Consider the following 20,771-nt stretch of genomic DNA (forward strand, 5'->3'; position numbering starts at 1 on the left):
CGGAATGCTGCTTAATCCCTCCCTGGCATATACTCGATGTATCGGACGTCGTGGAGATAAAGGCAAAAATAAAGAATTAGATAATTAAACAAAATAAGTAAATAATAATATCATAAATAATAATAATAACTGATAAATAACAGAATGCTTATTCGTCCACTCCCGAGCTGTTTTTTTGTTTTTTTTTAATGTTTAATACATAATAATAAACTATCTTTTTTCGACTGCTGCATTTAGGGGTGAAGGTCTCCAAACCACACATTATAGCAGGTCTTGCTACCATCTTGTAAACCTCCCCTTTCACTCTTGCTCCTTCTGTTGCAAATCGCCACTGACACGCATCTCCACCCACTCCACCCTGCCTCCACTCTTTTCTTTACTCCTCTTGTGCATTGTCCAGTGCTTTAGATGGTTTACCTCAGGTACTTAAACTAATTTTCCTTCAATACCTTTTCTCTTTGCAGCTTCATTGTTACACTTCTGTCCGTGTCATTCACAAGTATGTATTCTGTATTGCTGCTACTGATTTTCATTCCTCTTCTCTCCTGTGCATACTTCCACCTCTCCAGGCTGCCTTCCACCTGCTTCTTGCTCTCACTACAGATCACAATATTGTCTCCAAACATCGTAGTGCACAGAGACTCCTGCCTCACCTCATCTGCCAACCTGTCCATCATCAATGCAAACAAGAAGAGACTCAGAGCTGATCCCTGATGTAATCCCACCCCCACCTTTTACCCATCTGTCACTCCTGCTGAAACACCTCACCACTGCCTCACTGTTCTCATAGGTCCTGCACCACCCGCAAATACTCACTCATACTCTGCCAATTGTGACTTCCTCATCCAGTACCACAGTTTCTCCCTTGGCACGCTATCATATGCTTTCTCTAAATCCACAAAGACACAGTGCAACTCCTTGTGACCTCTATACTTCTCCGTCATCACTCTCAAGCAAACTTTCTCAGCATAAAGCCATACTGCTGCCCTCTGATCAGCACCTCTCTCAATAACCTAGCTTCAACAACTCTTTCCACAATCTAAATTCATCTACAAATCTGAAGGTTGGTGGTTTGATCCCTGCCTACTCCAGTCTGAATGCCCTATATCCTTGGGCAAGACACTAACACCAAGATGCTCTCCGATGCATCCATCAAAGTGTGAATTTGTGTGAATATTAGAAAGCACTTCAGCATAGAAAAAATTGCTTGTATGAATGGGTGGATGAGGCATGTTGTATAAAGAGTAGAGTAGAAATGTGCTCTATAATAACCAGTCCATTTATCGTTCTCCTTTACTGCTGTATTTTCCCAGTCATCTGCTAACTCTTCCTTACCACCCAGAGCCCATCTCAACTCTTCCCTGAAATCTGTGCAACATTTTTCCTTCTTCGTTTTCCACCATTTAATCCATTTCTTTGCATATACACAGTATAGAAAGTAGACGTTCGCTTCTGAATCTGAATGGACACAAAAGTCATCAGACAGTCACAAAGTAAGAATGTTCATCTGTTCTGCATGTATGTGAACAGTTTTTTTTTTGTTCCGGTTAGCTTAAAATAAACTCTATTCAGTGTTACTACTTTGCCCTAGTTTAATTTAACTGGTTTAAGCAGAACTATGCAGGAGCTATAGAGTTATAAACCAAACAAACACATTTTTCCCAAGTGTGTTTAATAAAGCTTTCCTTGTTTGTATTTAAGTTTTCCAGCCAACGTCTGTGGAGGAAACAATTAAAGGAAATAGTTCTTTTTAAGGTCCTAACAGGGGAGTCTTGGACCACATATCTTGGGCTGAATTTTCCTAAGAGAGACACCGTTCTTCTAACTTTCATGTTCATAGTGGGTTCAGGCAGCTGTTGTTGTTTGAGCAGTTGTTACCTTATGCATTTGTCCCTATGTGCATTTGTCAGCTTGTACACGCAGTGCTGAAGATACGTACTGCAGCGGAAACTGCAACAAAAAGCATTTGTCACCTCAACAATTCAAAATATAGTCACAAAACTTTACAGTTGTGCAGCTGGGGCCAAGATGAAGGTCGAGTTTGAGTTTGAGGTCATAAAATGTAAGCAGGCTAGTTGACACACAGACTTTTCCCACTTTATTCCTCTGTTTCACTGTGGGTTTTGTCATTTTTAAATTAATAGTGCAATTTACATCTCCCCCTTTTCTTTATCTGCTGTATGAACGCAGTTGACAATTTATTTTGGCACACCAGATACATCTGATAGACATTTTATTAATATAGTGGCAACTCCCCACAGGAGGTATTTTTATCCGATGTGTAAAAGTACATTTTTAAAGGTGGGTTTTGTCTGTCTCACTGACATCTGCCTATCCGGTCTTAATTCTAGCCCAGGAATTAAAGCAAATGAATGCCACTCGTGACAACAGCAGCAGTTAAATTTAGATGTAGGACAAAAGTCTGGCTACAAGTTTGCAACAGTTTGTAAAACTGGCACATAAGCTTGGAGCTATTCTGGAAAGTTCCCTCCTTTTTCTTGCTGCTGCTGCTGACCTTAACTTTAAAAACAAAACTGCTGCTCTCACAGCTTTCGAACAGCGACAAGCCCAGCAGCCTAATACTGTAAGTCAATCACCCAGTAACTGAGTGACGTATGTTTCACTTCCTTTCTCTGTTATTTCTGGATATATGTGTTTGTGTGCAGAACAATAAACTTCATGATGCTGCATTGTTAAGAGGAAATACTGGCCCACTGGCCACGGAGATGTTTGTACCTGCTACAGGGCAGAATAGCTCTGTACTGTGAAGTGTGTAGAGTCAATATGGAGTTACTACCTAGTAGATGTTTTGTTGGGATTTGACTGTCAGCCCAAGAGAAGCAGACGTCCTTCATCGATGGCCACTTCTGAAAGAAATAACAAAATTCTCCTTGATTTGGTGCAACAGCCGGGTAACAACTTGTGTGCTGACTGTGGAGCTCCTGGTGAGTACACCTCAACAGACTCAGGTTTAATTTATAGATTGGCACTGATAGATTTTTATTTATTTATACTTTTTTAACTTTCTCTCCAGAGAACATTTTATTTACCTTATTTCACTACGTCACAAGTGGTAATAGACAGCCCATCTGACTGAGTCACGTGCTTTATTTAGTTAACAATATTGTGTCCAAAATATTATTTTATAACCAAGTAAAACTGTAATAAGCTCTCAGAAGGGGAAGAGAAAACTGCTGTATAGGGTGGTATGACCTTATTGTTCCTCCTTTCTTCCATCACTTTTCACCGTCACTGTATGAGGACAGTTAATACAGTGTGTACCTATTTGAAATGAAGACAGAGGTAGTGCAAACAGTGCTTTATATGCTTATTCTTTCGCCTGTTTATCGACTTTATAATTGTGCAGAAAAGAAACACTGATTTTCGCTTTATAATCTTTGTACATTATGGTCATTAGGCAGTTCATATAACTACTTTTTTTTTGCACTGTACTTAGTTCCTTCTTATAAAATAAACACTGTGATCACTTTTTGCTCGCAGACCCTGACTGGGCTTCTTACACTCTCGGCGTCTTTGTGTGCCTGAACTGCTCGGGGATGCATCGTAATCTGCCTGCGGTCAGCAAAGTGAAATCCATACGGCTGGATCATTGGGAAGATTCACTTGTAGAGGTATTGATTATTAGCATGAATTCATATGATGAATTATTTATTCATGTTCTCTTAAATTTAGACATTTTCCTTTTATTATATAGAGGGTATTGGATACCTTTAGATTTCTTTGATTTTTCACTCCCCCCAGTTCCCTCTGTTATTACACCGTTACCTCCAGATTTTCATTTCGTTCTTCACTTTAAAATAAATCCTTCTAATTTGAGTCTGTTCATCATGCAAACAATATTATCTTGCTCTAACCTTTATTTTTAACTCTCACATTATGCGGTTTCAGTTCATGCAAGAGAAGGGAAATTCTGCTGCCAAAGCTATTTTTGAGAAGTGTGTCCCGGTCTTTTTCTACCAACCACAGCAGAAAGATTGCGTGTAAGTGACTTTCACTGCATTTGGCACCCATTCATTTCATTAACTCAACGGAAGTGGGAAGCAAAGACAACAAACGGTCTGTTTAGTGAATGGGAGTGGAGTAGTCACGTTTCTCAGGTAGAAAGAGGAACAGCAGAGAAGTGTGAAGGCTCGGTGACAGGTCTACACATTTTCACGGACTTGTTTGTTTTCAGCGTTCTTAAGGATCAGTGGATCCGTGCCAAGTACGAAAGACGGGAATTCACAGGAGAAAACATCTACTTTCAAAAAGTGTACAGTGCAGGTAATTGTCCTAGCAATATTTTTAATTAAAAAAAAGAAACCTTCCCCCGTCAACAAAACATTGACAACCCAGCATTTGTTTTTCCATCAAAGTCTAACCTGCAGTTTATTTGCTTCACCTCTTTGAACTGTTTGATACTCCAGAACTGTTTGAGGCAACACTATGGAAGAAAGGCAAAGACAGTAAGCAGTTCCTTAAAAGCACCTTCCTGCTCTCACAGAAAGACTTCACCCTCAGATACTTCATCAAAGAGGATGTGAGCAGTTCTTCAGTCATAAGACCGTTTAGTTTACAGCTGTATAAGCATTCTTCAGTTGACTCTGGCCAAATACCTCTTTTTCTAATCTTCCTCAATCATCTCATTAAAACCAAGTCCAAGGTTCCCAAAGCTGTCATCAACATGAAGGATCTGAATGCAGTCTTCCAACCAGAGAAGATCGGTCATGCTAACGGTTTGCACATCTCCTATGTGGATGATGAACGCTCAAAGAACCTTTTTGTGTACCACGAGGACGGGCAGGTGAGGGCATCTTCCCAGATGTACGCTGCATGCTGTTTTCCATCCCACATTCATAGAGTTATACCTTATTTGAGACAATTAATCTTCCTGGCAAAACCTATGTCTATGATCTCTTATAGGTGATTGTGTCTTTTTTCAATGCTATTCGGGCAACACGTTTGGCATACCTCCTGAAGAAAAACCCCACTCTTCAAGAAAAAGACGTGAGATAAACTTTCATTAGGTCATCAGCTATGTAAACCCCTCTTACTTCAGGCTAGTGATGTCTATCCTCAAAAAGCCGCTAAGTAAAATTATACAACCTCAAAGTCATACCTCATACATCAAACGTTTTCTGTAATTAACTACATAGAACTTTCCAATTTAATGGCTTCCTGTTCAAGAAAGTGTGCAGAGGTTTCAAGGCCTCGACCGAAGCCTTGTTTAATGTTCTTTTTAAAGTTTCCGCTCATATCTGCAAGTCTTTGTTACTAATGCTGCAGCTTTTGCTCAGTGATTGTTTTAAAATGACCTTTCACACCCAAGACAGTTGCTGCTGAACCACAAGTCTTCTGTTTTTAGTACCACGTGTTTATATAATTTTTTTTCTCTTAGCATTTGAGAAAGCTCCTTTGTCTTTATTGTACTTAATATCCACTTTAAAACTAGCACAGGCAGGATTTATACACTTAGGTCCATAAATATTTGGACAATGAATTTGTTTTTGCCTCTGTACACCACAACCATGGATTTTCAACCAAACAGTCAGGATATGATAGAAGTGCAGACCCCTAGCTTTATTTTAATTGGTGTAACAAAAAAAATAGTATGAACTGTTTAGAAATCACAGCCATTTTTATACACAGTCTTTTCAAATGCTCTAAAGTAATTGGGCAATTGACTGAAGAGCAGTTACATGGCTAGGCGAGGCATTGTTATACCATGAAAAAATATATCAGATGAAACATGATGCTACTCGCAGCAGTTAAATTCAATATTAATTTCGGTTTGTTCTCTCCCCATTTAAACACATTACATTTAATGTGCAAACCCGCACAACGTCAGCACGGTTGAATCATTCTGGTTGTGAGCTGCTGCTGTTGTTCAGCTCACAGTATTTGTTTGTGTGTCTTTGCACAGTTAAAACATCAGCTAACAGCACATTGCCTGAAGGAGGGATACATGGAGAAAACTGGTCCGACGGTCTGTGTACTATCCGAAATTTTTAACTGGATTTACTGGGTGTACTTATTTTTAGTTTAACTGCCTGGCTAATTGGATTGGTGTGTTTATATGTGTTTTCAGCAACGGGAGCCATTCAAGAAGCGCTGGTTCACGCTGTGCTCAATGAACAGAAAGCTTCTATACTTTAAATCTCCGCTGGTAATGAACAGAGATGAAGAACAGAGATCTTTGTGTTGCTCATATCTTTGTGAAAATGAAACACCTACATAAATAAATGACTCCAGAAAATAAAAACATAAAAAATTGTCATTTTTTTTCTTTTAATTGGAGATATTAAGAAGTTATTCTAATGCTCATAAAATACAATGAATAATCATAATGATCCTATTTAGTTGTACCTTGTTTATTTATACTGTTAGGATGCTACAGAGCTGGGTGCTGTCTTCATCGGCACAGAGAGCCACGGCTACTCTGTTTCAGAAACCAGCAGCCGCAACGCGAGGGGAAGCCGGTGGCGCTGCGGGATCTCACTGGAGACTCCGGAGAGGCAGTTTGTTTTTATGTGTGAGCAGGAGCAGGAGCAGAGCGAGTGGATAATGGCCTTCAGAAAGGTCATCTCTCAACCCATGACACCAGAAGACTACTCTAGTAGGCATTAGTTGTCCGATGTGTTGTTAAAATGCATCAACTTTGCTCCTTTGGTTGTCAAGCATTTCTAATTCTTTCTCTCTTCGATATTCAGATGAGGCCAACCTGAGGAGAGGAAAATGAGTCGTTTCCTTTTTTGCAAGGAAATTAAAATACCGTTTGGGGACAGAACAGACCTGAAGCTTTTCTCACAAAGATGTGCCTGAACCTGTCAGTGTGGCTAGAAACATAATTAGAGACAGGACCACAGACCGACTAAGGCGCTTACTGTCTACAATGTGGAGAAGCTACTGTCACCGTAGAGACTCTCCTGATTTTGATGCACTTTTGTTGAAATTAATGTCAGCGTTCTTTTGTAATACATTATAAAGTCACTGAAAACAGACATTGTATTTATTAAAATAAAGACTGAAATGGCTATTTTGTCAATATTTTTGTTAACTTTGATGTACTTAGATACTTTTTTGTTTTTGTAGCTGTCTGTGAATTTCTCAAACTCATAATTTAAATAAACTTGATAAATAACTGCTTTCTTTTTATTTTTGTTAACCAGTTGTTGGGGAACATGCTGGCTTTCTTCCTCATCAGTAACATATGTGCAGCTGGGCATTTTATGAGGCATATGTGCCTCTGTTGAGATGTTTTGATTATAAGTAGCAGGTTCCATCAGGGCTGATGGGAATACCACAACAACCACCAGGACCACATATCACTGTTTATCAATTAGTTTACAGTAATTTAGCTGCTAGCCTTAAAGAAACACTTACTTTATGCTCCATCTCTTATTAAAAGCTGTTTTAATAGTATTATTATTTTATGTGAACATTTCAATCTAAAAGTTTGATTCTTCCATACACAATACACAAGGATATGCTAAAGGCTTAATGAAAGTGTACCAGAAAATCTTCTGTTTTGACAGTTTTGCAGTACAGAGAAACTTTAATAGGCTACCAAAAGTAGATGTATCTTGTGGTGTGAAAGTCCTGACCCATCCCAAGGAGCCAGACTTTCTTTTTTGTGGTCTTGAGTAATATTGTTCTCCAGACTTTTTGAAGTTTTTCTTTTGACACTGGCTGCTTTTTCACTCATGTTCAGTCAGCTGCTTGTACCTGACAAATTAGCAAAGAAACCATTTTAAATTGTATCTTTAGGCACTTCATTACTAGCAGCGTTTAAGAAAAACACACCATTTGTTCCCATTTCTCTAGTTGGGTTTGTGAAAAATGCCAAAGTTACAGAAGACATAAAACAGTCTCCAAAAGTTGATTCTGTTCATCTGGATGTAGCGTTTTCAGTGGGAGAAACGTTTCGTCACTCATCCAAGTGACTTCTTCTGTCTCAGCCGACTGCAGGTTTCCCCAATTCTTATAAACAGTACATTTGAATTATGACTGAAACCAGCCCACTGAAGGCACAATGGGCTGATCAACAACCACTGATCAAAGAACACTGATCAATGGCCATGAGAACCATTCACAGAAAGTTGGGGAATGGCTGCAATCACAGCATTGTAAGATGGCAAAAGATGTACCCTTGGATGGTCTTTCCTTTTTCACGTAAAATTGGGGGAACCTGCAGTCAGCTGAGACTTAAGAAGTCACTTGGATGAGTGACGAAACGTTTCTCCCACTGAAAATGCTACGTCCAGATGAACAGAATCAACTTTTGGAGATTTACTTACCTGGATGATTGAGAATGCATCAAGATGACATAAAATAGTATTTTTGCACCAACAAGGTGATTACCAAAGAGCTAGTGGGCAGAAGCATGACATATTTCAGAATAGTGTTCAGTGTGTTCTTAGAAAACTGGACATGTGGAGAACAAAAGAAGAAGTGCCAGGTCTAAAAAAAAGCTATATATAGCAGATGAACTGTATCTGAAAGTCATGTTCTTACGAAATAGGAGAAATATCAAGCAATGAACTGACACAGGATGTGAGAGATACACCTGGCCTTCAGTTGATCAATCTACCTTTTATTGAAGCTTCATCAGAAATGGTTTCAGTGGAAGGGTGGCTGTAAAGAAGCCATTCTTAAGGAAGAGAAATGGGGAGAAAAGGCCGAGGTTTGCCAAATTATGCAGCCTGGACTGGAAATCAATCATCTTTATTGAGATGCAATCAACAAAGCATCTCAATAAGCACCCGATGTCCTGAAAGGAAAACTAAATCACCCCCTGCAGTATAAGGTAGAAGTCTATTTCATAGTCTGTGTGTGTGTGTGTAAGAAAAGAAATAACTCAATCTTCTTACCATAAATCTTATTCTGTCTATGTATTACGTAGGTATGGCCGCTTGACTTAAAAAAGAAAAACAAACCATAACCGCCACTCTTTTAATATCTCAGACTTGCACGTGCTGCTTTTTCCTTTCCTCCAGATAGCGCCTTTTGACAGAAATTCAAAGCTAGAGGAAAAAGTAAGCTCTCTCACTCCACTCCAGTTTCCCAGTACTAAAAAAATATCACAGAGCTCACATCTGTCTTAATTCAAACCCGCAGATTAATGCCGCACTTCTTGGTCAAGTACATGGGGGATAGTTTTATTTTTATTTTTTTACATGACTTTTTTTTTTTTTTAAGTGTTGCGCGAGCTCATCTCGGCTTTACGCACTCAGCTGACCCGAGGAGGGGCGTGGCCGACAGCTAGCAGCCGATGGTGTTGTAACAGTCAAGTTTGTGTGGTTATCTGGCTGTTCGTGTGAGCTCCCTGCTGGCTGTGTGACAGTATGCACGGTAGAGTACAGTAAGAAAGAAGAGCAGCGTTTTCGGCACCCTGGGCATCTGACGCTTTGTAGGGCTCTCTCTAACCGTGTGGAGTTTGCGTTGAAGCTGAGCAGACGGGGGCTGAAATGCGAACGTAGCTGTTAGCAAGCGAGCCAGGCCGCGGAGAAGTGGCTGGCTGTATCCTTCATCCAGACAGACAGGAGCATAAATGTTGCACACAGACCGGTCTGCCGACGTGGTTGACGACGCCGGGGAAGATGCGCAAAGACGTGAGGATATTATTAGTGGGAGAGCGTAAGTAAGGCATTAGATAAAGCTGTGTTTGCAGTGTGTTTGTTGACTGCAGAGTCAGCCTTTTAGTGCACACTTTGAATTGCACTGCTGCTGCCAGACAGCTGGACATGTGATGCTGAGCAGTGTCTTCATCACGATGAGCTCTGTATTTGTTTCAGGCCACTCGTTCTGCAACTGCTTTGTGCTTTAGAGGTCTGTATGTGTTATTGGAGCTTATCTTGGCCATGCTATCCCCCACTGTAGCTTTTTAGAGCAGTTAGGCGGATAATTTCTTTTCTATTATTCACCTAACCTCAGTTTACCACTCTGATGGTATTGCAATCTGAATGCCCTAATTTCACATGTACACTACAGTATACATGTGAATTCACTTCACTTTGCATCTATCTATCTATCTATCTATCTATCTATCTATCTATCTATCTATCTATCTAAAATCTTCTCTTCTGTGATAAAACCTCCTTGAAAGTTGGGTTCTGTCAGGTAACATCACAGCCTTTTTTTAAGCATCTGAATTATTGGAATGTGATGGGCTTTTTTTTTTTTACACATTGGGGTTATGTCTGTGCAGGAAGAAGTACTTTGTCTCCACACGTTTTCTCAGTTTCAGGCTAAATACAGTACTTAACAGTTTGGTATATGCTCTTTGTACTCCTGTGTATTCCATTTTTTATTGCAAGAACTGTTTATTGTTATTTTATCTGATATCTGACTGGTGGTCATCTCTGAGTTTCAGAAGAGGTGCATCTTGTGCAAATTTCTCTTTGCACAAGAAATGACAGACTTCCAAAGTTGCTCTCATAAAGTGGGACATCTGGTGTCCTCAGAAATGAAGGCTAAAATTGATGGGTCACACATCTAACCTGTATTTTCTTAAACATCTACAGAAATGTGTCTCAGTAATAATAATACATGATGCTTATGAGTAATGAGGGTTTGCTAAACACACTAAATATGTCACTTAACTGTCTCCATCTCTCCATCTGCAGCCAAGGTGGGGAAGACCTCTCTCATCATGTCACTGGTCAGCGAGGAGTTCCCAGATGTGGTATGAATGCATTCCTGTTTTGCCAGAAACTTAATCACTTAATAACTTAATGTTACTGTACCCATCTGGGATTAAACCTGCCCACTATTCACCTTATTTTGCATTGATTTGACTGTGCTATTTACGCTCTGTAGCCAGCTCTAAACATCTCTGTGTCCCAGGTTCCCTATCGAGCTGAAGAAATTACCATACCGGCTGATGTTACACCGGAGAGAGTTCCCACACACATTGTGGATTACTCTGGTATTTGAAGGAACATTACTTTGTCTGTGTGCGTGTGTGTTTTATAAATAAAGAATTGGAGCATCCTTGTTTTACTTAAGCAAGCTCATCCTCCCTCCACAGAGGCAGAGCAGACGGATGAGCAGTTATTTCAGGAGATTTCCAAGGTGAGTCTGTGGATTTTGCTTTGCTCAGTGAAAAGTTTTCGGGTTCATGTAAAAGCTTAATGCTTATGTGTTGATCTGTCCTGTAGGCAAATGTGATTTGCATTGTCTACGCTGTCAACAACAAGAAGTCTATAGAGAAGGTGAGCTCCTCTGCTGCCAGAATTTCCATATTTAGTTTGTATATCAGCTGAACTGTATAATATGTAAGACTCTGGTGTGACAGCATGATAATAAAGAATTGGGTATCATGTCTCTCTGAACTGAGGAACTATTTTATCGTATCTACTTGTGTTTTCATAGGTGACGAGCCACTGGATCCCCCTCATTACAGAGAACACAGACAAGGACAGCAGGTACGTACAAAAATATTCTGGGCTTTTGTTTTCCACCAAATATAAGAAGAGAGTGGGATCAGATTCTCAGTTTGTGCAGTTGTGCATGACAGGACAGGCAGCTGCAAAATATTAGGTCCTGTAGCAGGAAGCCAGACCTGGTAATTTTCAAGTAGTGGTTAATGAAATGACCTACACTCCCAGGATGATTAATGGTTTTTTTTCCCCCTTACAGTGTCTTCACTCTAAGCAAAAAGCAGCAGTAGAAGTGTCACATTTCTCACTGGTCACTTTATTAGGTACACATTGCTAGTACTGGGTTGGAGCCAGTCAGAACTACCATAGCTCTCCCTGGTATAGACATTCCTCAGCGATTTGCATCTTGACCTTATGGCGTCACACAGTTGCTGCAAATCCATCATGTGACTCCTCCCTTTCACCACATTCCAAGGGTGCTGTATTAGACTGAGATCTAGTGAAGCTTATTTGAGTGCAGTGAACTCAGTGTCAAGTGTTCAAGAAATCAGTTTGAGACAATTTGAACTCTGTGACTAGAAGCAGCCAACAGAAGATGTGGTCATAAAGGGATGGACATGGAAAAATACCCTGGTGGCTGAAGTGTTTAACCGATGCTCAGTCGGTACTAAGGCGCCTAAAAGTTTGCCAGCAAAATTACCCTCACACCTTTACATCACCACCAGCGTCTTTGGTCAGCGGTTGCTGTTGTTTAAGTGTTTTATACTGTTGCCTTTCTGCTGATGTTTGAAACACTGGTAATTCTTCTCTGACCTCTTGCATCAACAAGGCCTTTTCATCCAAAGATCTGCCAGTTTTCTCTGTAAACCCTAAAGATGGTTGTGTGGGGAAAATGCCACAAACTAGATTCACATTTTCCAAAATGCTTAGGCCAGCCCGTCTGTCAGAGTCACTCAAATCACGTTTCTTCTCCATTCTGGTGCTCAGTTCAGCAAGTTATCATGAACATGTCTGCATGCCTAAATGCACGGTGTTCCTGCCATGTGATTGGCTGATTAGACATTTGTGTTAAAATAATTTGAACAGGTATACCTAATAAAGTGGCTAGTTGGTGTATATCAAGCAGTTATTGTCTGTTAATCAATTTGCTTTGTGGTGTTGACATTTTCAGGGTTCCCCTGATCCTGGTGGGGAACAAGTCTGATTTGGTGGAGCACAGCAGCATGGAGACCATACTTCCCATTATGAACCAGTACAGTGAGATAGAGACTTGCGTTGAGGTGAGACAGTCACCACTCTGCTTGTTGCTGCCACCATTTCTCAACAATAAAACACAGAATGGCAGATTGCAAGAACAATCATCTGCTTAGATTCAAGTATTTAAATAGTTTGCTTCAGACAGTGGACATCAGTACATTCTTCTATTTTGTGCTGAACCTAAAGAGGAAGAAACACAACAGAGTTAATAACAATTAATTACAATGACCTTTGTGCAGAAACTTCTATCTTTACAGGAACAAAGAAGAACTGCATTTTTTTCTCTTAATAATGACATCCACACTTTTTTAGCCATTGTTGCTTTTAAGGGATCTTAACAGACATGTCATTTAAACAGTTAAACAAGTCTTGCGGATGTTAATATAGAAACAAGAGTTGCTGCAGTGTGATTGGCTAACGTGATATTTAAGTATAAACTAGGGAGGTTAACAGCCTAAAGATAATCTTTGCCACTTACAGTATATTGACTATTGTTGTCTTGCTTGTAAACACTGACCTAACTTGGCCTGTTGCATTTGTGTGAGTGATGCCTTTTGGTTCCCTTTTTTAATTCTTCCTGAAAATAGTGGTATTTCTGCATAAGTATTTAAATCTAGGAAGTCAAACAACTGTAAATGGTCACGAGTTTAAGCCATAACCTGTTTAGAACTTTGAATTCAGCACAAATTCAACTCCTTGATATAAAAAAACAAAACAAAAAAAACCCTCACCAGTTTCTACCGAGTTTGCTTTCCGTTGAAGTTAGCTCAGCACTACCTCCTGACACCTGTGGGTTTTTTTTCAGACTGTTAATTGGACCGGGCGCGCCGCTCAGACAGATCACGTGTGTTAATACCCTGTCTGGCAACTACTTAGTCACCAAAATACACACACACACATACACACACACACACACACAGGTAGGTAAACAGGGATGACCCTTTGCTGACTGGACTGTTTGCTCACAGTGCCACATATAATACTTATGAGATCAAGAAGCCTCACACTGCGTATTAATGGGGCTTTCAAATGAACCACTTCGATACCAGAACTGCATTGCAGCACTGAACAGAGTGTCTGTGTGTGTGCACATGTGTACACGTTTTCTTCTTCCTTGTTGTTTATAGTGTTCAGCAAAGAACCTGAAGAACATCTCAGAGCTTTTCTACTATGCTCAAAAGGCAGTTCTCCACCCCACTGGTCCCCTCTACTGTCCAGAGAAAAAAGATGTAAGGATAAATGTACACTGCATGACTCTTGAGCTGTTTAGTGTTCTGAGTTTGTTTTGCATTAAGGGCTGCATTTGAACTCTTAGCAGAACGTTTGATGCGTGTCCATGATTTTTCAGATGAAGCCACTTTGTGTAAAAGCTCTCACTCGAATCTTCAAAGTGTCAGACCTAGATAACGATGGTAATCTCAACGACAACGAGCTCAACTTTTTTCAGGTAAACTGGTTAAAATAGAATATGCAGGTGGTCTTTATTGTTCCCTCCTTTCGGTGGGAGACGGTGAGCTAATTCAGATAACAACATTTGCCTGTCTGCCCATAGCGGACGTGCTTCAACACCCCGTTGGAGCCTCAGGCGTTAGAGGATGTAAAAAATGTGGTGAGGAAGAATTTAATTGATGGCGTGTGTGACAACGGCCTCACTCTTAAAGGTAGGAGTGATGGGACGTATTTCTGATGCTTATGTATATACAAGCTCGCCTCACAGTGGGATTCCTGAGATTTATTTATTTTTTGTTCCTCTCCAGGATTTTTGTTTCTCCACACGCTGTTCATTCAGCGAGGACGCCATGAAACAACCTGGACAGTACTCAGGCGATTCGGATATGATGATGACCTGGAGTTAAACCAGGACTATCTCTTCCCTCCGTGAGTTGTACTTTGACATCTAAGCAACTAAAATCTGCTCTTGCACCTCATTATATTTCCATTCGGCTGTTGGTTTGTGGCACTCTGTTGAATCATTTCCTTCCTTATTTGCTTGTTTGATACATTTTTTAAATATGCTTGCATTTATTTTATGTGTTAAATATGAATAAATGTTATTTCTCCCTCTCTAGGTTGAAAATTCCCCCGGACTGCACTACTGAGCTCAACCATAATGCCTACCTCTTCCTCCAGAGCGTCTTTGACAAACACGATAAGGTACAGTCCTGTATATCTGGTTCTGTATTTATGTTGGCCTTCACCCTGATGAGTCACAAACAAGAAGTTGCTGATTGACATTTAGGAAGGCACTTTCCCACAGTCAAGTGTGACCACCTGCTGAGGTGTGATGTAACTCCTTGCAGCTGAGGAGGGATTGGCAGGGAGAATTAGCCATGAGGTTAGAAGAGTCAAAGAGTGAAAGTGACAGCTTGTCTCAAGATCTGCTTTCTCTCATAGTGATTAGTGTCCCGCTGTGAATGTGTGCCTTCAGTCTGTCATGTTTGTTTTCTCAGGTAGAAGTGACAGACAGCCAGCTTAATCAATTCTTTTTCTGGAATCTATCAAACTAGAGCAGTTTGTTCAGTGTACATTCACCCACAAAATCCCACAGGAAATTATTCCTGCCACGAGCACCCTGTTCCTTATTTAGGTGCAGCTGTACACAGTAACTGATCCTTGTGTCTGTTAGGACCGTGACTGTGCCTTGTCACCAGAGGAGCTGAAGGACTTGTTTGATGTTTTTCCCTACATGCCCTGGGGGCCAGATGTCAATAACACAGTTTGCACTAATGACCAAGGCTGGATCACCTACCAGGGGTATCTCTCACAGTGGACGTAAGTAGGCATTAAACTGGTGTCCATGTTTATATGTTTCTGCTTGTTGAATGCTCCGATTGACTGATCAGCCACAACAGTAAAACCACTGACACTTGCACAGCATTTACAAGGACACAGTGTAAACCAAACATATCCCTATAGCAATGTTTCTCAACGGTGGCAGTGGTCTCCCACTTCCAGTGCTTTTCACCACACTCTAAAAAGTGTTGACAGGAGAGAGCATAACAAAGAGTCCAAAGTTTTCATGTGGCATCCAAATTGAGTAAGCTATCTGCAGGATCTGTCAGGGAAAGCCCAATTAATAGAGGTCCCACCCCACAACACTTACAACCCTACAGCCAAATTCTGATACAGGAAAGTCCTGTGTCCTTGCCCTGATGGGTCAGGACAATTCAGGGACACAACGAAGAACTATTAAAATAATAAACTGATGATTTTAATATTGTCATTTAAATATAAAATAATATTAGTTACATTACTGTATATGAGTTCATGTGTCATAACTTCAGCTGCCTTTTGTTCAGGTTAACAACTTATCTGGATGTCCAAAGATGTTTGGAGTATTTGGGGTATCTTGGTTACTCAATAATTGCTGAGCAGGAGTCCCAAGCTGCAGGAATTACAGGTAAACTCTACCATGTAATCCTCATTTAATCACAATAATCCTTGTTTTAAGAACAGTTAAATGGTGTAGTTGACTCTGTTGGACTGTGCACAGGAGGTGTCTGAACTGATCCTCTGGTGCTTGTGTTTGTATGTGGTTTCCTTTCTGCAGTGACCAGGGATAAGAAGATTGACCTGCAGAAGAAGCAGACCCAGCGCAGCGTCTTCCGCTGTAATGTTTTTGGAGACATTGGCAGTGGCAAGAGTGGCTTCCTACAAGCCTTTCTGGGTAGAAACCTCGTGGTAAGCACAACTAAGCACCAGCTCAGCCATCCACTACACCAGCATTGCAATAGCTATAGAATGAGCAATGCATAGTGATGCAGTAACATATTGAAGAGGTATTCAGAAAGGTGTTTTGCATGTTTAAGTGGGGTGTATTATGTGAGAGGCTTAGATTGGGCTGCCTGAACTGGATTTCAGGCTTTGCCATAAACATGTTTTGCTTTACCCTGACTGAAACCGTGTTTACTCTGAGACACAGCAAGTATAAAAAAAAAAATTCCAGTAAAAAGGTTTATTTAAATGTCTTAACTCTGTACATTTGGGATTGTGTCAATATATTTTTTTGCATTGCTGCATGTATTGAAAATGTCATTCACATCATGTTTTAATTAACGCCAGATCCTCTTCTGTCTTCTCAGCTCCAGAAGACCATTAAAGAGGAGCACAGATCCTACTATGCCATCAATACAACCTATGTTTACGGCCAGGAGAAATACCTTCTTGTGAGTATCAAATACACTCATCATTAATGAAAACACATGACGGCACATACATCTTCTATCCTTGCACTTGGGCACTTTAATGTAGTTCCTATACTTTTATTACACATTATGTATGTACTGACCTTCAGTAACGGTACAAATACATTTTGTACTATGCATGTACCGCTGTGTCTTGTACGTGAGGTTGTCAACTGTGATCCATGAAGGCCAGCCCAGCTTGAGGTTGGCTGTTCTTAGCTCGCTCTATGTAAGCTTCTTATCATGCTCGCTTAATGCTTTTGTCAAGCCAGCATTTGTACTTGCTTAACAAAGGCATTAGCACCGCTGTGTCTATTTTGACAAAGTGCAAGCACAGTGCATGTGCTGTAGGGATACAGAGGAACAGTTGTTGTAAAGTTGTAGGCAAAATATTGAATACCATAGCATACTGGCTGCTTTTAGATGGCAACATTTAGCAGATGAACCTCAATAGTTGAAATGGTATTGATTTGCACATTGACTGCACTGTTTGTTTTGACACTGGTTAAAGGACCTTTAAAAGGTTCACCCTCCAGGGTGGATTCCACTCCCTCTGTCCTGGCATCCATAGTGAAGCACAACAACCCTGTTTGTCTTGGCACTTATAGACAGCTGGAGAACAAATAATTAATGAGTGTGATTCACTCTGTTGTCCTTGGATGGTTGTGTGCTTCTCATCACTTTGGTTTTCATCACTGTGGGTTGGTTTTTAAACTGGTTAGATACTTACTGTACAGTAGTTAACTAAAAGTAAGTATCTATCTATCTGACTTTGACCATTTTTCCCTCTGTAATGTCATGTGCTTGTGCACTTCTGGGTTGCACTGGTTCTGCTTACAGCACAGCTGCTATTTTTAGATCGCTCCCTGTACAAATTCCTCAACTTGTGTGTCTGCAATTTCATCATGGACATCAAACCTGCACTGAGACAAGACATCAATGTCTGTGTCAAACAGAAACAACAAAGGTCTATGGGGCCCTCTGGTGATCTGGTCATCAGATCTGGAGCACAATGAATGCTCATTTTATTTGTTATTTTTAACACGGACTTGGTTGCACTCATGAACTTGGCTAGCAGGGTAAGACAGGGACACACAAAGTTGCTGGTCTAAGGGAAACCAGCACTTTGTGTGTCCCTCACCAATGCACTGAAAACACATTTTCTTGTACACTTCTCACTGTTTACAGATTTGTGTCCCTGCAACTTTTACCCTAAAATGAAATTCATTCCAAGAGTCGCTGTTTCCAAACACTAGATGAACTCCAACGCACATCCTAGACACACAAATTTTAAAAACTGGAATTCTAGGAAGCAATTTAAAAATGCCAGCAGCACTGCCGAATGAGATCACATTAAACTGAGTCAAATTAGCACAAACTCAGCATCTAACATAAAGTCCACACACATTCTACAAGCTGTTTAAGCAACTGTGACCACTAGGATGTGCCACCTTGAAGTCAAATTAAAGGAACTAAGGTTCAAACTCAGCTGTGTTCCTCTAGCTTAGTGGATTTTAATTAAGAGATTTAGAAAAGAGAGTATTTCCACTTTAACCACTTAATTTTAACCACCTTACCTCTCCAGCTTCACGAAGTGTTTCCTGACTTCGACTACCTGTCTGACGCTGATCTGGCCTGTGACATCGTCTGCCTAGTTTATGACGTCAGCAACCCTTACTCCTTTGAGTACTGCGCCAAGGTTTTCAAGGTAAAACTGTTTTTAGTGTTCACACTGTACCAAAACACAGATGTTTGTCCACTTAAAACAAAAGACCACCACAACCATAATCATTCATTAACAAGTCTTTCTCCTTCAGCAATACTTCATGGACAGCAAGACACCATGTATGATGATTGCAGCAAAGTCAGACCTGCCAGAGGTCAAGCAGATGTATGGCTGCAGTCCTCTGGAGTTCTGTCGGAGGCACAAGATGCCCCCACCTCAGTCTTTCACTTGTAACGCAGCCTCAGCACCCAACAGAGACATCTACACCAAACTTACCACCATGGCTATGTATCCGTAAGTATGCAGAAATTTGAAACATCAACCTGACTGTAAATGTAATACTTTGTTACGAGTCACATTTTCACATTAGATTCCCGAAAGGGTAAAAAGGTAACTAAGAACATAGTGAATTGTATTTAATTCAGAGGAATCCAATTATTTATTAGTGCTAACTAAAGTTAATCCCACTTAGCTGTCTTGTCTGTTATTGGAGGGCATTGTCTGAGTTTTAATTGAAGTGCAGCTTTAGTTTCGCAGCTCTGAGATGAGCTTAGCCGACAAATTAGTATGAAAAGATTTGTGGAAAATATGTTTTTGTTCATGATATCCTGTTTTTATTTTTTCTATTTATATATTGTTAACCCTTTAACTATGATATAAGGATATGATGAGTTTAAATCATCACCTAGAAGAGAAAGATTTTTATGCATTTATTAACTGCAGTTGTAATCTCATACCGTAGTTTTCTTGTTTCCTGCAAATGATTACATAAGTCCTATATTATTTATGTTTGGTAATTTTTATTAAAGCTGTTGGTGCTGGATGAGGTTTTTAACACAATTTAGAGCATTCTTTATATCTCCCTCGGGTCTGGAAATGCGGACCGACATATAGGACGATATAGTCCTCTAAATCCTTCGCTCTGGCTCCAAACATAAGTTTTAGAGGATGTTGTGGTCTGAGGTGATGAAGTAGCTGAGTCACAGTTCTCGTTTGCTGCTGTAAAAGGAGGCAACTTGCAAAGTTTTAATTGTGTTTCCTGTAGTCCTTGAGGATTTTCTGCCCTTTAAGACCCAACTGTAGAAATAAATCTGATGAATCATAGAATACTTTTTATCCCCCCCACATGGTTAAGATTAGTCTGAGCACAGTTGACAGTTTAAATACAGAGCTGTACTCTGTGTAATTTTCCCAGGTCCCCTCTGGAGAGGCTCCTGCTGTCTGTCTGCAAGTGTCAGTATTTGTCATCATGTGCCTCACTCGATGCGCATTAATGCACTTCACTGACCTCTGGACATGTTGCTTTTAGTCTGAGGCCACTGTGTTTTCCACTGTGGATACATGGGCCTCCTGCTGAGCTGTAATAGTGATCTCTCCCTGAGCATCACACTCATGCCAACAGTCAGGCTTCACTTTACTGTCAACGTAAATCACCTCGCTGCACGTTGTGCTATTATATGATTGCACAGAGACTTTAATCTTGAAGAGGTCAACTTTATTGTCTGAGATTCAAGTGTTTAAGCTGGAGGCGCCTCCATGGTGAATGCCTTTTCTAGTGAAGGTTTCAGGTAGATTGAGATTTGATTTTTGCTTTTATCAGTGTTTCTGTTTTCTCAGGTTTCTTAAAAATTCTTTAATTTGCTTGAATTTTCTTTTCTTTGTTTTTGTAGAAATAATATTTAAAAGATCAGCATATTAGGTAACATTTTCTTTTTCTCTCAAAAGGAGAAACATTTAGCCATTTATCAAGCTGCTTCTCTTGTGATCTGAACTACACTGGAGCCTTTTAATGGTGGCGGCCGCTTTCAGCTTTTAACTTTGCTTTTGTTTGTCGTATGTGTCCTGTTTGTCTGTATGTTTGTTGGCGTGTGTGCGTGTACGTACCCTGTGTCTCTCCTCAGCCACGCCCGGCTGCGCTGCATGTGCACTTGTAACCGGTGCACATTCTGCTTGTGTCAGAACTTCCTCAACTCTGAGCTGCTGCAGACGGTCAGGGCCAAACTCTACGCTGTCGTACTCCGAAGGTCTCTTACAAACTTCTCTCTTATCTTTGTTGACGTGTTGGCGTTTATCATTTTTATGTTTTTCACATTTTCATTCTTAAGCTGCTTTTTATTTCTCTGTGGCATCATCATTTGTAACACAGCAGCAGACCCGGCTGGTTGCACCAAAGGGACCGGTTCTTTCCCGTTAATTCTTAATCGCCACTTTCGAGGATGGTGA

General features: G+C 40.4%; 2 protein-coding genes across 5 annotated transcripts in view; both read left to right on the forward strand.

The window, feature by feature from the left end:
- Positions 1-2,697: 2,697 nt before the first annotated feature.
- Positions 2,698-6,917, forward strand: LOC102784227 (arf-GAP with dual PH domain-containing protein 2-like). Of its 2 annotated transcripts, XM_087842546.1 has the most exons (11): positions 2,698-2,945; positions 3,502-3,632; positions 3,910-4,001; positions 4,196-4,284; positions 4,428-4,540; positions 4,658-4,804; positions 4,924-5,007; positions 5,924-5,986; positions 6,089-6,166; positions 6,388-6,616; positions 6,711-6,917. In XM_087842546.1, exons 1-11 carry the CDS (start codon positions 2,858-2,860, stop codon positions 6,737-6,739), a joined length of 1,143 nt encoding a protein of 380 aa, XP_087698672.1. In that variant the 5' UTR covers positions 2,698-2,857; the 3' UTR covers positions 6,740-6,917. The 2 variants fall into 2 exon arrangements, with proteins under 2 accessions (XP_087698672.1, XP_087698671.1); XM_087842545.1 differs by having other exon boundaries at positions 4,428-4,804.
- Positions 6,918-9,259: 2,342 nt separating this feature from the next.
- rhot1b (ras homolog family member T1) overlaps positions 9,260-20,771 on the forward strand; it is a 13,956-nt gene continuing 2,444 nt past the window's right edge. The window contains exons 1-19 of one of the 3 annotated variants that reach the window (XM_006787435.2): positions 9,260-9,636; positions 10,626-10,684; positions 10,846-10,927; positions 11,030-11,073; positions 11,160-11,213; positions 11,374-11,426; positions 12,553-12,661; positions 13,766-13,867; positions 13,987-14,085; positions 14,191-14,299; positions 14,396-14,516; positions 14,708-14,792; positions 15,265-15,410; positions 15,938-16,038; positions 16,189-16,319; positions 16,721-16,804; positions 18,408-18,530; positions 18,640-18,842; positions 20,450-20,572. In XM_006787435.2, the coding sequence (XP_006787498.2) occupies positions 9,600-9,636; positions 10,626-10,684; positions 10,846-10,927; positions 11,030-11,073; positions 11,160-11,213; positions 11,374-11,426; positions 12,553-12,661; positions 13,766-13,867; positions 13,987-14,085; positions 14,191-14,299; positions 14,396-14,516; positions 14,708-14,792; positions 15,265-15,410; positions 15,938-16,038; positions 16,189-16,319; positions 16,721-16,804; positions 18,408-18,530; positions 18,640-18,842; positions 20,450-20,572 (1,865 nt within the window). In that variant the 5' untranslated portion in view covers positions 9,260-9,599. The remainder of the gene's footprint in view (positions 9,637-10,625; positions 10,685-10,845; positions 10,928-11,029; positions 11,074-11,159; positions 11,214-11,373; positions 11,427-12,552; positions 12,662-13,765; positions 13,868-13,986; positions 14,086-14,190; positions 14,300-14,395; positions 14,517-14,707; positions 14,793-15,264; positions 15,411-15,937; positions 16,039-16,188; positions 16,320-16,720; positions 16,805-18,407; positions 18,531-18,639; positions 18,843-20,449; positions 20,573-20,771) is intronic. The other 2 variants (XM_087841841.1, XM_006787436.2) reach the window with 2 other exon arrangements.

This window comes from Neolamprologus brichardi, chromosome 6, assembly GCF_056152115.1.
Source record: "Neolamprologus brichardi isolate AB-2024 chromosome 6, ASM5615211v1, whole genome shotgun sequence".
Lineage (NCBI taxonomy): Eukaryota > Metazoa > Chordata > Actinopteri > Cichliformes > Cichlidae > Neolamprologus > Neolamprologus brichardi.

Coding starts and splice junctions, on each gene's coding strand:
- LOC102784227 (XM_087842545.1), top strand. CDS start 2,858: ATGGCCACTTCTGAAAGAAATAACAAAATTCTCCTTGATTTGGTGCAA. Junction 4,002..4,195: donor CCACAGCAGAAAGATTGCGT/GTAAGTGACTTT, acceptor GTTTGTTTTCAG/CGTTCTTAAGGATCAGTGGA. Junction 5,987..6,088: donor TGGAGAAAACTGGTCCGACG/GTCTGTGTACTA, acceptor ATGTGTTTTCAG/CAACGGGAGCCATTCAAGAA.